We start from the raw sequence: 12962 nt of genomic DNA, 5'->3' as shown, positions 1-12962 counted from the left end.
CAGATCTGCATGTTCAAACCGGAACCATGAAAGCCCAAATTTATCGGGACATCATTCTGGAACAACATGTACGTTTGTTTAGGGGTGCCATGGGTGCAGAATTTGTGTTTATGGATGACAACGCCCGTCCTCACCGAGCGAACATAGTAAACGAATGCCTTGAATCTGAGGATATAACCCGTATGGAATGGTCAGCATTCTCACCTGACTTGAATCCGATAGAGCATGTGTGGGACATGCTTGGCCGACGAGTTGCAGCCCGTCAACCACCTCCTACATGTGTACCGGAACTTCGGAGAGCATTGCTTGCTGAGTGGAGTGATCTTCCCCAAGATCAGCTCGATAATTTGATACTCAGTATGCCTAGGCGTTGTACGGACTGTATTTCATCGCATGGGAGACATACAATGTATTAACCATCATACCAACCATGTAATAGTACGTTTTTGTAAAGGAGATATTTTTTACAATTGCTCCAGGGAGCAAAAACCGTAGTTTTTATGAATGGTATCATCACCATCGTTTTTGTTCTTTATCTTTTGTTTAATAAATGGGCTTTATGAATAAGTTTGTTTTGTTTCTGAACCTTTATTTGCCCGGGGTTGGCATTATCCTTAATTTATGGACATGAGTGTAATTTAGGAGTGCATGAGCAAAGGACATTCCCACAGGAATTAACAGGTAAAGCAACGGATGGGTGATGCGATCGACTCAGTTGCCGGATCAGGAGGCTATGGTCGCACAGGCACGACAAAAACTAACGGCATTTCTGGTGAACATCTAAGCCACGTGTCCCGTGTGGGCCAAATGTCGCCCTCGGAGCTCATTGCCATAGCCCGCCGACCATTTTGAGAAAATAGCTATCTTACATAGGAAAAGATTGAATTGTAGAAAAAAATTCGTTGAGGAAGTCACTGACCACTGAAATCTGTACTGCTGAACTGTGAGATACTCCCGATTCAATAGTAATGCTGTACATTTGATATATTAAATGGGTTGCGTAACGAATTCGGGGAAACCCACAGCTAAAACACTTCACGAAAGAAATAATTTCATAGTTGATGAAAAAAACTGCAACAGAAAGAAATACTATAATTGCAGAACTACTGAGTCATTTCAGAACTGTTAAAGTTAATAATAATTGATGAAAAAAAAATTAAGAATTGGTGAGAGATAATTTCATAATTAATGAAAAAATAATTTCAGAAGTATCGGAATAAATTTCAGAATAAAAGAAATAATTATTATAAAAAAAAAATCATAATCCGGGAAAAGTGTTTCAAAATAAACAAAAATGCAAGCTTAATGAAAGAAGTAATTTCAGAGTAAATAAAAAAATTTAATAATTTAGGAAAACCCTGTTTAATAACGGGGCTGTCACTGTATGACTTGGTGGCCCACGGGCTTCATGGAAAGTTTTAATTTGGTCATTTTGTTTGCACCGTGGTCATTTCCCGCACACGAGGGCTAATTAGACCGGGACCTACAACTTACTGCCGATTCCGAAAGGGTAGCCAGCCTTTTTTTAATACTCATCGAGAGGCTGGTGAAAGTTTTGATTTGGCCTGCAATGTCTAAAAGGTCGAAGACCCGTGATCTAAGAAAGATGGCAGCTTTTCAGAGATATCAATGGAACTTGAAGAGTTAACCTTTCACATTATGTTGATATGCATGAAATAAATCGATTACAGCAGTCACAGGAATGTTTTCTTTTTGTACTAACTTTTTTCGAACTGGTACCCTATATTATAAAATACGATGACACGTGGGCTACCCTGAGGTAATTAATATACAGGGGGAAATGAGAGGTGGCTTTTCGGAATAGTTCGAGCACATCTCGATTTTAGTTTCATTAAGCTACCAGGACATCGACCAATGTAAGAAACAATCGCGAATTCATGGAAATATTCGTCCACAAATAGAACGCCATTTTGTTCGAACATAGTAAGTGAACGAGATACAACGTATTAATAAAACAGACGCAAATATTTCCCATGAGATCACGGCACGAAATAATTACTATTACGAAACACGGGAATTTGCATAATCGTCTAAATGAAGCGGAACGATTAAACGAACAGAATTCTTATCGGAACAGGTGTTTCTCTCACACACACCTCCCACATATCATCCGGGAAAGAAGACCTTGGGGGAAAAAAAAAATGTATATAAATGTATAATAGCCGGAACTTGATATATTGAAAAAGAAAAAAAAAGGCTTAGCATGCGCACGTTCACAGCGATCAAAAGCTATTTCGACGCTGTGAGAAAAGGTATGAGCGCGCGTGTGCGAGCGAAAGGCTCGATGGCCTTCGCTCCTTAAAAGAATATACAAAATGATAAAAAATAATAAGAAAAACTTCATATTATGAAGCGGTTGTTTACCGTGGTACCAGGAAATCAAATTTCGCTCGATAAAAAGCCGAGAAAGGAGAAAAAAAAAACCGGTTCGAGCCACAAAAGAAAAAATATTAAAAGAGCGCTAGTGTTGTTAGGCTTACCCTGTTCTGCTCTTTATGAGCATACACCGTGCATTATTCAAAGGAAAAACAAAATGTACACGTAAGTTAGGGAGACGGTTTTGGCATGCGTCTTGATAGAATTCCCAAGCGTTAAAAAGTAAAAAGTGTGGGTGGATGTTATAATGGTGAGCCACACTTCGTTAAAAAGTATGACGGGGCTTGATGCTTGAGCAGGGTCAAGGGACGATAACCATTGCAGCAGGCCCAGGAAATGAATCGATTAACACCCTATGAATATTATCAGTGGAACAGTATATCGAAGACCATCCCTAAAATTGTACAGGTCTCATCAGAAGATACACTACCCGTCAATGATTGTTCAGGCCATAGGCAGATACAAACAAAGCTGCATTAAGAGTTTAATCATCTTTTAAGCGGCTTTGGATACAAAGGAACCAGTTCTAAGAGCCTCTATCCGCTTATGCTCCCCCTTACGTAAGTCAGCAGTGGCTAGTTTTTTTTTTCCGGGTCTAGGGAATCATATCACTTCTATACTTTGTATACTATAACAACGTTATACTATAACAGTTTTACGAAAAGGACGACAATGCACCGCGACACAGAAGTGCAGCTGTTGTGACGGCAAACTCGGTATCCTCATTAAGTAGTTAAGGGACGAATTATATTACCAGAATTGATGTCCACACCAGTACGTCTGAATCCAGCGCCTCAACTCACACCAGCTTTGTGAGAAAGAGTACTACTACTTCACCAAACACCAACTCTGGCCATATCGCTATATTGCAATTTGCTGCCATTAGTGAGATGAGTTGGAAGTGAAGGCGCTGTCTATCGGTGGTCGCCTCGAGTTCGTTAGGGAAAATATCTTATCGATATCCTCCCTTGGGTTCGAACCCGGGACCCTGACAACAACCTTCACGATGGTAGACGAGCATCTTACCACCATGCCACTAGGGCTGAGAAAGAGTACTGGAGAAAAATTCTATTTGATACAATCCAGAAACCGGTCCAAGTTTTCAAAGAGGGCATTCACTTCCTCTCATGGTGGCGAGAACAGCAATCAGTGCTCTGGGACAGTACTGGCGAAAAACTCTCCCGAACCAAACTACCTGCTGCTAATATACGTAGATTTTCAGATAATTTAGTAGGTAGTGTATAGTATGCACATATTTTTAAGCTGTGGAATGGAATAGTGGAATAAATGAGGCCAGATCCGTGAAAAATCAATGTGCGCAAAATTCATTTCAAAAAACTGATTGCTTTTCTTTAAGATCCAATGATCGTTCATGAATCTAGAGAGAGAGAGAGAGAGAGAGAGAGAGACGCACTTCTCTCTCATAAACTTTATTATTATTATCTCCCGTGAGTACACGTGGGATAAAAATCTTTCAAATACTCGTGTATCAAAGTGTTTGGGGAAAAATTTGTACTTAATTTACTTGATATTACTACTGACCTTTGCGGACCAGGAGGCAATGGTTTTGGTATTGCTTGATGCATAGCCTCGCTGGAAACGACGTTGCTACCGCTGTTATTATGAGAGGGTTGTTGCGAAGATTGCGGTGGTGCCGGTTGTTGTTGTTGCTGCTGCTGTTGTTGCTGTGACTGTTGTTGAGTCTGTGTGACCGGCGGTCCGCTAGCCGATGGCGGCTGCTGCTGCGGTCCGCCGGAAGAACTTGCGGACGACTGCGGCTGAGATGTAGCTACTGAGTTGGGGTCGCCGTCTCGATTCTTCTGATGGCGGAGTAGCAACAGGCGCCCGAGCTCTTCGCACCACACCGACAGAAGAGCTATAAAACAACACAATAATAATTACATCACACAATAAAACAGCAACGTATCTTCTAAAATCAGCGTATAACCCCCTCCCCTGATAAAAGTTTTCTATCTACCACCACCATACCATTCATATTATATGCAAATTAATGCGTCATTTAAGAGGACTTCGGCAAATGCAAGGGAAAATATAATTATAGAAGAAATATAATAGGCTAAGGATCTCCATAAACATTTTATGATCACGGTACTCTTCCTGACCTCGAGGTCCCTCATTCCCAAAGTGTCAATACCGTAAAACCATACAAATAACCACAAGTGCCGTGACACACCGATTGCACGTTAGGGGCCGTTCAAGTATTACGTCATCATCGATGGGGGGAGGGGGGTTTCCGATTTGCTGACTTTTGATGACAAGGGGGGAGGGAGTTTGGATAATGCTCACGTCATCAACCACCCTTTATGAAAATATGAAATAGTTTTAATGGCATCTTACTCGGTGCGCCAAAAACAAGAAAAACCTTTCAACAGTTTGTGGGCACTTGAAGTAACATCCCCCACTATTGATAAGTGCCCTACAGAGCCACTTCAGTGATCTCTAAATGTTTCGCGTATCCAAGTGATCTGCAAATGTGTCCGGGCCGCTTAATTGATCTGGAAATATGTCCGGACCGCTTAAGTGCTCTGGAAATGTGTCCGGGCCGCTTAAGTGCTCTGGAACTGTGCTACGGATCACTTAAGTAAATCTGAGAATGTGCCGCGGGTAACTTGAGTCATGTAGAACCACACTGGGGGGGGGGGGCACTTAAGTGCTCTAAAACTACGTCACATGTCGCTCAAGGGATCTCTAAATGTGTCACGGATCGCTTAAGTGTTCTGAAACTGTGTCCCGTGTCATTTAAGTGATCTGAAAATGTGCCACGGGCCACTTAAATGCTCTGGAATTGTACCACGATCTGTTAATCTCTGCCGCTTAGTTCATTTTTACAAAATTAGATTTGAGGAGGGCAGGACGCATCAGATAACCTCCAGGGCCATATTTGGTCCGCGGGCCAAGGGCGTTTATACGATTTATCATTATATAGCTTAGAGGGTGGGTCGCAATGAATTTATTAAAGATAAATTTTGAGTTCATAGCCTTCAAATAACATTGAAATTAACAGAAATTTTGATTATAATAACATATAAAGGTATTTTCTTCCGAAATTTTAATTAAAGAAATATTTTTTTGCATTAAAAAAATAAATTTTTGATCGTGGAGGGGGGGGGTGCAGGAGCCCCCTTAAGCTCTCCTGTGTACGTCTCTGATCTCACCCATATGCGTTAGGATTCAGAGGGGCAGAGCTGATGACGAAATTTTGCCGTGATACTTGAACGGCCCCTTGCATCCCTATTATAACATTGAACATAATTTTAGTCCAGAAATGTCTTACGGCACCGTATGGTACAAGGTCGTAGAAAGAGGGGGGGGGGGAGGATTGGACCAGACCCCTGGTCTTCCTCTCGTGCTACGACCTCGTACCTTACGGTTATTGTACCAAACCAGAAATTTTAGAAAATGACTGATTTATATGAAATAACATGCTCAAGTCTATTTTTCTATCATCCCCCCCCCCGAAATACCAGTGGCCCTTCTCCAAAATAAATTTCTGGCTACCGCCCTGGTAAAGTGCCGCGACACATCATTCGGGAATCACTGCAATAGACCATTGAAATGCAATTCCTGTTTTATATTAAAGAGGAGAATCAACGACTGAAATTCATATGACGGAAGAGAAGAGAATTCAATGTCTTGAATTAAAAAATATATGTGCATGTTACGGTAAATTTGGTCAATCGGTTATTATTCGTAATAAACGTATTTACCGTAGCGTATATATTAAACAAAAAATATAAAATAACACAAATAAAACACATTGCACAATAGCTGTCGAGTTTGAATTGTTTCGAGCACATGAAGTTTCGTGCATAAAATAGACATTTTTTCCCTCTAAAGCTCTCAACTCGAATTTGAAGTGTTTTAGGCCAATATTTTTTGCTTGCAACTTGGATTGCTCGTTAGTCAAATAAATACTGGAGAGCTAGCAGCTCGATGTACCTACATCCATATGGTACGACACAACGACATAGATCTCTCCCTCTTTCTATAGTTCGCCAAGTGTCAAATTATACATAGAATAGATTAATGAATTTAAATTATAGCTCCAGAAAACACACACAAGAATCCCAAAGTCATCACTTGAAAAAAGTTATCAGAGACGCTGTTTTTAGAAAACCCAGCAGAGGTATTTCAGATTATTTTTCGATACGTTGGGAAGAGAACAAACGAATTTTCCAAAATCTATGGACGCAGTTCGTTTTTTAAACATGGAAGAGAGACGGCGTTTAGTGTATGCTTATACGTACATGATTTTTTTCCCCCCCAAAAACCAAACCATTACTCCACTGCTAAATTTCAAACGATGATGTTTCCCGAGAATATTACGTAAAGCCACAAAACAAAATTTTCCCCCATTCAGCGCGACAGAGAGAGAATTAAAGAAAATCTACAAGAGACGAATGAATTAGCACAAACGGGAAAAATAAAATGTAATAGACCATCTCTGTAATATATTGCGTTCGAATTGATTGCATAGCCTTCGTATAGATAGATCTATGAGTAAAAATTGACGATTAAAAGCAAAATGATGCAGCACAAAGAGGATTAAAACCTCCGTCTAGACTAATAATAATAAATAAACAACGATGAATTCGTAGAACAGATTACGAAGTAAAATGTTAGAAAAATTGGGGGGGGGGGGAAAAAACGCCACGTACAAGTCAAGGTTTGGATTACAATTTCACCTCTTTCGCACTCTCTGCATTTTCGTCATATCGGGAGTTGATGTTATTAAACATAAAAATAGATATCTTTCCATAACAGATACGAAAGCAAAACGTTTCGATAATAAGGAAAGTGACGTAAAGCAAGAATTTTTAACATTTCTTATTTCGTGGCATACGTCTTTGTTTTACGGAATAAGGTCAGGTCTGAATGTTTGCAACGGCTTGACGTCGTTTCACACGAAGATGCATTGCGTCAATTCAGACGCTTTTCAATAGAGATTTTTCAACTTTTACAAATAGTGGCGGGGCTGAATCACCGAGAGTATGCATAATGAACGGAGGGGGTATATCCACCTCCACCCGTATATACGAATACAGTCGAATCCCGTTACAGCGAAAAAAATCTCGTTTTAACGAACACTTTTCTAATCCCCCAGATAAGTTTACATAGGAAGAATGGAAAAACCTGGAATTCCTTTATAACGAAATTTCGTCATAACGAAGTGATTTGACTGTGTAATACAATTTTTTTTCTTACACTGAACGGGAGAGAAGGGGGGGGGGTTCAATCGCTCCTATCGTGTCTCATACCTTGCAACATGGTGAAAAACGATGCTCTAGTACGAATACAATGAAAAATACTATATAACCATGCATGCATTTTTCAATATTTTTACACATATTTCTGATTGTGCATAATATTCTATGGCAGTATAAAGTTTAACATATCACTATATACATACAACATAACTCTAATACTTAGTTGTTTTTTTTTTTCAAATTTTCAAAAAAAAAGCATTAAAAACAGCTTGCTCGCATTATGAAATAGCGTAATATCAATGTAATTGAACAAAAATTGATTCATAATAAAGGAAACTGATCAGCTCATCAAATGAAGCAAAAGATTGAGATTTCATTGACTGAACCTTATTTATAATTATAATTTTACAATTTATTTATTTATTTTTTAATTGATGTCATGCTATTTTATAATGTGCGCAAGCTGTTTTTTATGCATCTTTTTTTTTCGCCTTTTTTATATTTTCTAAGGGAGGGGGTTTAAATTTTTTCTTCTTCTCAGGGGGGGTTTACATTTTTTCCTGTAAAATAACACTATAGTCTCGGCTTGGGGGTGGGGTTTAGAACCCCAACCCCCTTGCATACGCCAATGTTAGAGATACATAAAACTATACATGTATACTTGTATAGAAAAGCATATACAATAAAAAATATACGTAAAGAATTTGAAATAAATCAATGGTTAAATAGTATTGTTAATCATATTATTATTACTGGAGCACAGTTTTTCACCATATTCAAAAGTATGAGACCCCTTAATGTAACACAGGGCCCTAGCCAGAAATTTCTTTCGGAAGAGGAACCCAAGTGATAGGACAATAGATTTCACTTTGCATTCCCCATATATATTCGGCATTTTCTCGTAAGCACCAACACAGGAGAGGGGGGGAGGCGGGGGGGGTCCACCTCTCGATATGGCCCTCACACAACACATTCATACCAGGCACAATTGCGTACTGTTGTTATTTCATACATTTCTGCGGCTGGTTTTGAAGTTTTGTGGCACACTGCATTTTAAAAACCACAGATAAAGAATATAGAAAAACAGTATAACCACACTCGGTTCCTCATAAAATCAGCCCCGCGGAGAAGTTGCCTCTCATCAGAGGTGGACGTGTCAAGAAAAAAAATTCATGATTAAATTGTTTAGTGGTTTCGAAAGAATTACTGTAGTGGAGCGGTTCTCAACATGTTTTGACTCGCGGAGCCCTGTAGGCCTATTTTTCATTTATACATCAAAGTCACTGATTTATTTTTATTATTTAAAAATATTTGTAATTTTTTTCCAATTTCATTTTTTTTCATTTTCCTCGATCGGCCGCGGAGACCCTGGGAAGTACACGGAGCCATTGGGGGCTCCACGGTGCACCGGTTGCGAATCGCTGCTGTAGTGGTTCTCAAACTTCTGTTTCCAGCGGATCTCATACCCTGGTCAACATGCATGCGGTTCCCCAGACCAGTCGCTCGCTATAATAAAGAACTGCTTCATAGACTGAACAGGTACAAATCGAACTTCCCGCGACGCCCAAAGAAGCCACGACGTACACTTTGAGAAGCGCTGTGCTACGTTATGCAAACATGAATAAACCCCGATGAGCATATAATAACTATTCAAATCGATTCGAATCCCTATTTTAAACTCGGTGTGGAAATTCTGGTCCGACATCAAGTCACTGCAGAACAACGGCAGCGCATTAGTCAACCAGTTGATCCTGTACCGATCGAAATCTTTATTTTTTTCATTAAGAGGAAAAACCGAACTGACCAGCAATGAGAACGATATAAAATCGAATAGAGGTGAACAAAGACGCGTGCGCAATCCGAACGAACCCGTTCCTTCGGTACCGAAGGGTTGATAAAAAAAAGAAAAGACAGATCCTTCTTCCAAGTTAGACAAACAGGAGGGCCTTTTCCTTCAACCCCAACTGGTTCCACCAATCATCAATCATAATTCACGCATACTCAAATGTTGATACCAGAAAAAGAAAAACGTTCTGACAAATCACTCGACAACCGATACAGAAAGAACACAACACCACCGCCACAAACCAACAAGATCGCCCGTGCGCACGCCTCTGCCACCCAGAAAAACCAGTCCCAGGATCAAAAAACCCCAACAGACAGGTATGTATGTAGTATCTCTTCATACATGATGATGATGAGAGCGTCCACGGCCAAGAAAAAGAGAAATTTGATTGGTTGTTGTTGGCAAAAGCGGCAATAGTAGCAGGCAGCAGCAGCAAGCACCATGACATTCAGCTGGAAAGGGGGTTGGTGCAGGGTAGAAAGACATTCTTCTGTGCACCCCTGCTACGCTTCTCGTCACACCGCAGACAAACTTATACTAGTCTTTTGATGATAAACCAGTTCCACCTTAAAAAAAAAAAACCTACCTTTTTTTTTTGTCTAGCGCCCCCCCCCCCCGCCCAACTGACACCTTACCACCCGGCTAAGTTGGGTTGGGATTAAAGTTGAATAAGGTGATAAAAATCCTCAGAAGGTCATGCACGTCCACAAAGAAATGCCACCCTGTCTTCTTCTTACCTATGGCCCCACCCGTTTTTTTTTCCCCAAATACTACTACTACTTCTGAGGATGAATGGCGAGGCAGAGTTCGTATTACCAGGGTTTCATCTCCAAATAAATTCATATATTTTTTGTGTTGGAAACATCCTTTTTCAGGAAAATATTACTGATTTCCCAAATTTCGAACACAAGCCACAGTTCCTGAATCGAATCGTTCTAAATACGAGGGTAGACCGTCCATGGAAATCAATCTGGCTTGTTCATGTTTTACTCTGTACCAGATTTCGATATAAATACTTACTATATACGCACACGCAATGGCGAATATTCGAAGTCTCCGGACACTAGCCATAACATATACACAGTGCCGTCTTAACGCATGGGCCCACCCGGGCCCTAAGAGAAAAGGGGCCTCTCGAAAATGAGATCTGATAAAAATTTTCTAGAATCTACCAGATAGGGCCTCAGAAAAACCACCTGGCTCGGGGGCCCATGACGCTCTTAAGACGGCCCTGCATATACAGCATAAAAAAATACTTGCTCAGTCGGGCCAAACATACATTTTGGAGCACACCACCCCGCAATGTTGAAAGAGTGATCAAAGAAAGGCCAAGGTGCAAATATGCCCCCCCCTCCCTGCGGTCTACAGCACCGCGCACGCACTTCTTAAACATTCCTCTAAGAAATAAATTTCTTACGGATTGGTGTATGCCGAAATGTTGAGGGTGTAAATGTGTGAACATAACATATTATGTCAGAGTTGTGCGTGTTTTGTTTTCGAGATGTGCTGCCACCTGTTACAGCGAAAAACTGAAGAGCACTGATTCCCCGTAGCAATTAACTCGCAGAAAAAAGAGCAAAGATCTGGATAGAATAAACTCCAACCAAAGGCAATATAGGAGCCCGTTTCGAAGAGCTTTTGCTTTGCTATACATTTCATTATTTGGACCCGGATTCACTGAACCGGTAGGCTCTCTGAAAACAACAACCTGCTAGAACAACAAAAATTCTGTGAGACTCAAATCACTCAATTTGTTGGGCTCAGAAGACACAGGGCAACAACTGATTCAAAGTTAGAAAACCGGGGGTACTGTTTTAAGATATTTTTTTACATTTTGTGACACACTTTTTCATTCAAAGCGAACACAACTCCGGTCTATCGCCATGGGCAATTTACTACTGATTGGGTTGTGCCGGAAGTGTGAGTATGCGTACCTTGAGTGCGTATATAGTGTTGTGTGTGAATTTTTTCAGCGATGCCATCTGATTACAAATTCTTCACCACCACTGTGGCGGCGGTGGGGTTTGAACCAGAATCCTCGCAATCCGAGTCCGTCAGTCAGACCACTCGACCACCACTGAGGATTCTTTTGTGCCCCACTGCATTTTCTCTCTCAAGACTCATACAGAGAGATTTCTGAACACTTTTTGAGCATTACAACCATACCTCGACGACGAACCCTTTCTAGAGGGGACCCTCAAAAAGTCTGCCCCGGGGCCACAAGAAAACATACTACGATGGACCTGCGAATTAGAACTTACAGGACACTGGTAACGTGGATTTTTATTCGCACGTTCGACACTCTTTACTCAGGATAGCACAGTACTTGTTTTATTTATCGGCTTAGTGTAGCGGTTCTCAGCTGGTAGTCGGCGGAAATCCTGGGACTCTGTGTGCACTTTCCAAGGCTCCGTGGCTGCTCGAGGAAAATAAAATAAATCAGTAAATTTGGTAAATAAAATAACAAAAAGAAAAACGGCCCACGGGGCTCCGCTATAGAAATTATATATAGTGAAAACTCGCTACAATGATACTACCAAGGCCGTAGCGAGGGGGAGACTTGGGGATCTGGTCCCCTCCGAAATGTGAGGAAAATGACTAAGAAAAGGGAAAAAGACGGCCAAATCTATTGTTCTATCACTTTGGTCCCCCCCACGAACGAAATTTCTGGCTACGGACCTGGATACTACTTCCCCAAACACCAACTCCGGCTGATGTATGAGTACTGTACTCCACCGATGTATTGCAAAATATAAGAGTTGGTTGAAAATGAAGGCGCCATCTATCGGTGGTCACCTCAAGTTCGTTAGGGAAAATATCTTATCCATATTTTCCCCACGGTTCGAACCTGAAACTTGCGGGCAACCTCCACGGTGATAGACGAGCATTAACTCTCGCCACAGAGAGCAACAGGCCTGCCTACAACGATACAATTATTCAAGCATTTTCCACTTCATTCATAGTTTGAAAAAACTGATGGCAGATGATGGCGGCACTATACAAGCATTACACAGAAACGAGACTCACAACACATACACACGCATTTTTCCAGCATGGTCCAGGCCTTCTCCGACCACCAGCTTACATATCTTGATTGAGACGGAGCTGCGGCGCCCATGATCTGGTTGGTGGTAGAGGGGGGGGGGGGTAGACGAGCATTTTACCACCAAGTCAGTTGAGCGACGCTCGCTACAATGATACTCGATATAACGATAATCTTTCTACAACGATACCTTTTCGTGGTCCGCAGAGTAGGCCTACTAAAAGGGGATCCACGAGTCAAAAAAGTTTGAGAACCCCTGTATTAGTGGATGTTCAGTCAGAGCGATCACCTTTACAGCGAAAGAGATTAAATCGATCTTTCCACATTTTATAGAAATGAATTTCAAGAAATTATTACGCAATATCCATCGACGACGGAATTTCGTTTCAGCTTCGATAAAATACGCAGTAGTTTAATGCTTGGGCAGCGGCAAAAAAAAAAAAAATAA

At 41.0% G+C, this 12962-nt stretch overlaps 1 protein-coding gene across 1 annotated transcript in view; it reads right to left on the bottom strand.

Annotated features, from left to right (window-relative positions):
• Positions 1–12962, bottom strand: part of LOC149089127 (zinc finger MIZ domain-containing protein 1-like) — a 205807-nt gene that overhangs the window by 51359 nt on the left and 141486 nt on the right. The window contains exon 5 of the mRNA XM_089237282.1: positions 3940–4273. Coding sequence (XP_089093408.1) covers positions 3940–4273 — 334 coding nt within the window. The remainder of the gene's footprint in view (positions 1–3939; positions 4274–12962) is intronic.

This window comes from Pholcus phalangioides, unplaced genomic scaffold, assembly GCF_987345545.1.
Source record: "Pholcus phalangioides strain wild (caught in Gottingen) unplaced genomic scaffold, Ppha-v1.0 ptg000002l_1, whole genome shotgun sequence".
NCBI classification, from domain to species: domain Eukaryota; kingdom Metazoa; phylum Arthropoda; class Arachnida; order Araneae; family Pholcidae; genus Pholcus; species Pholcus phalangioides.
This window is presented reverse-complemented; position numbering and strand designations above follow the sequence as displayed.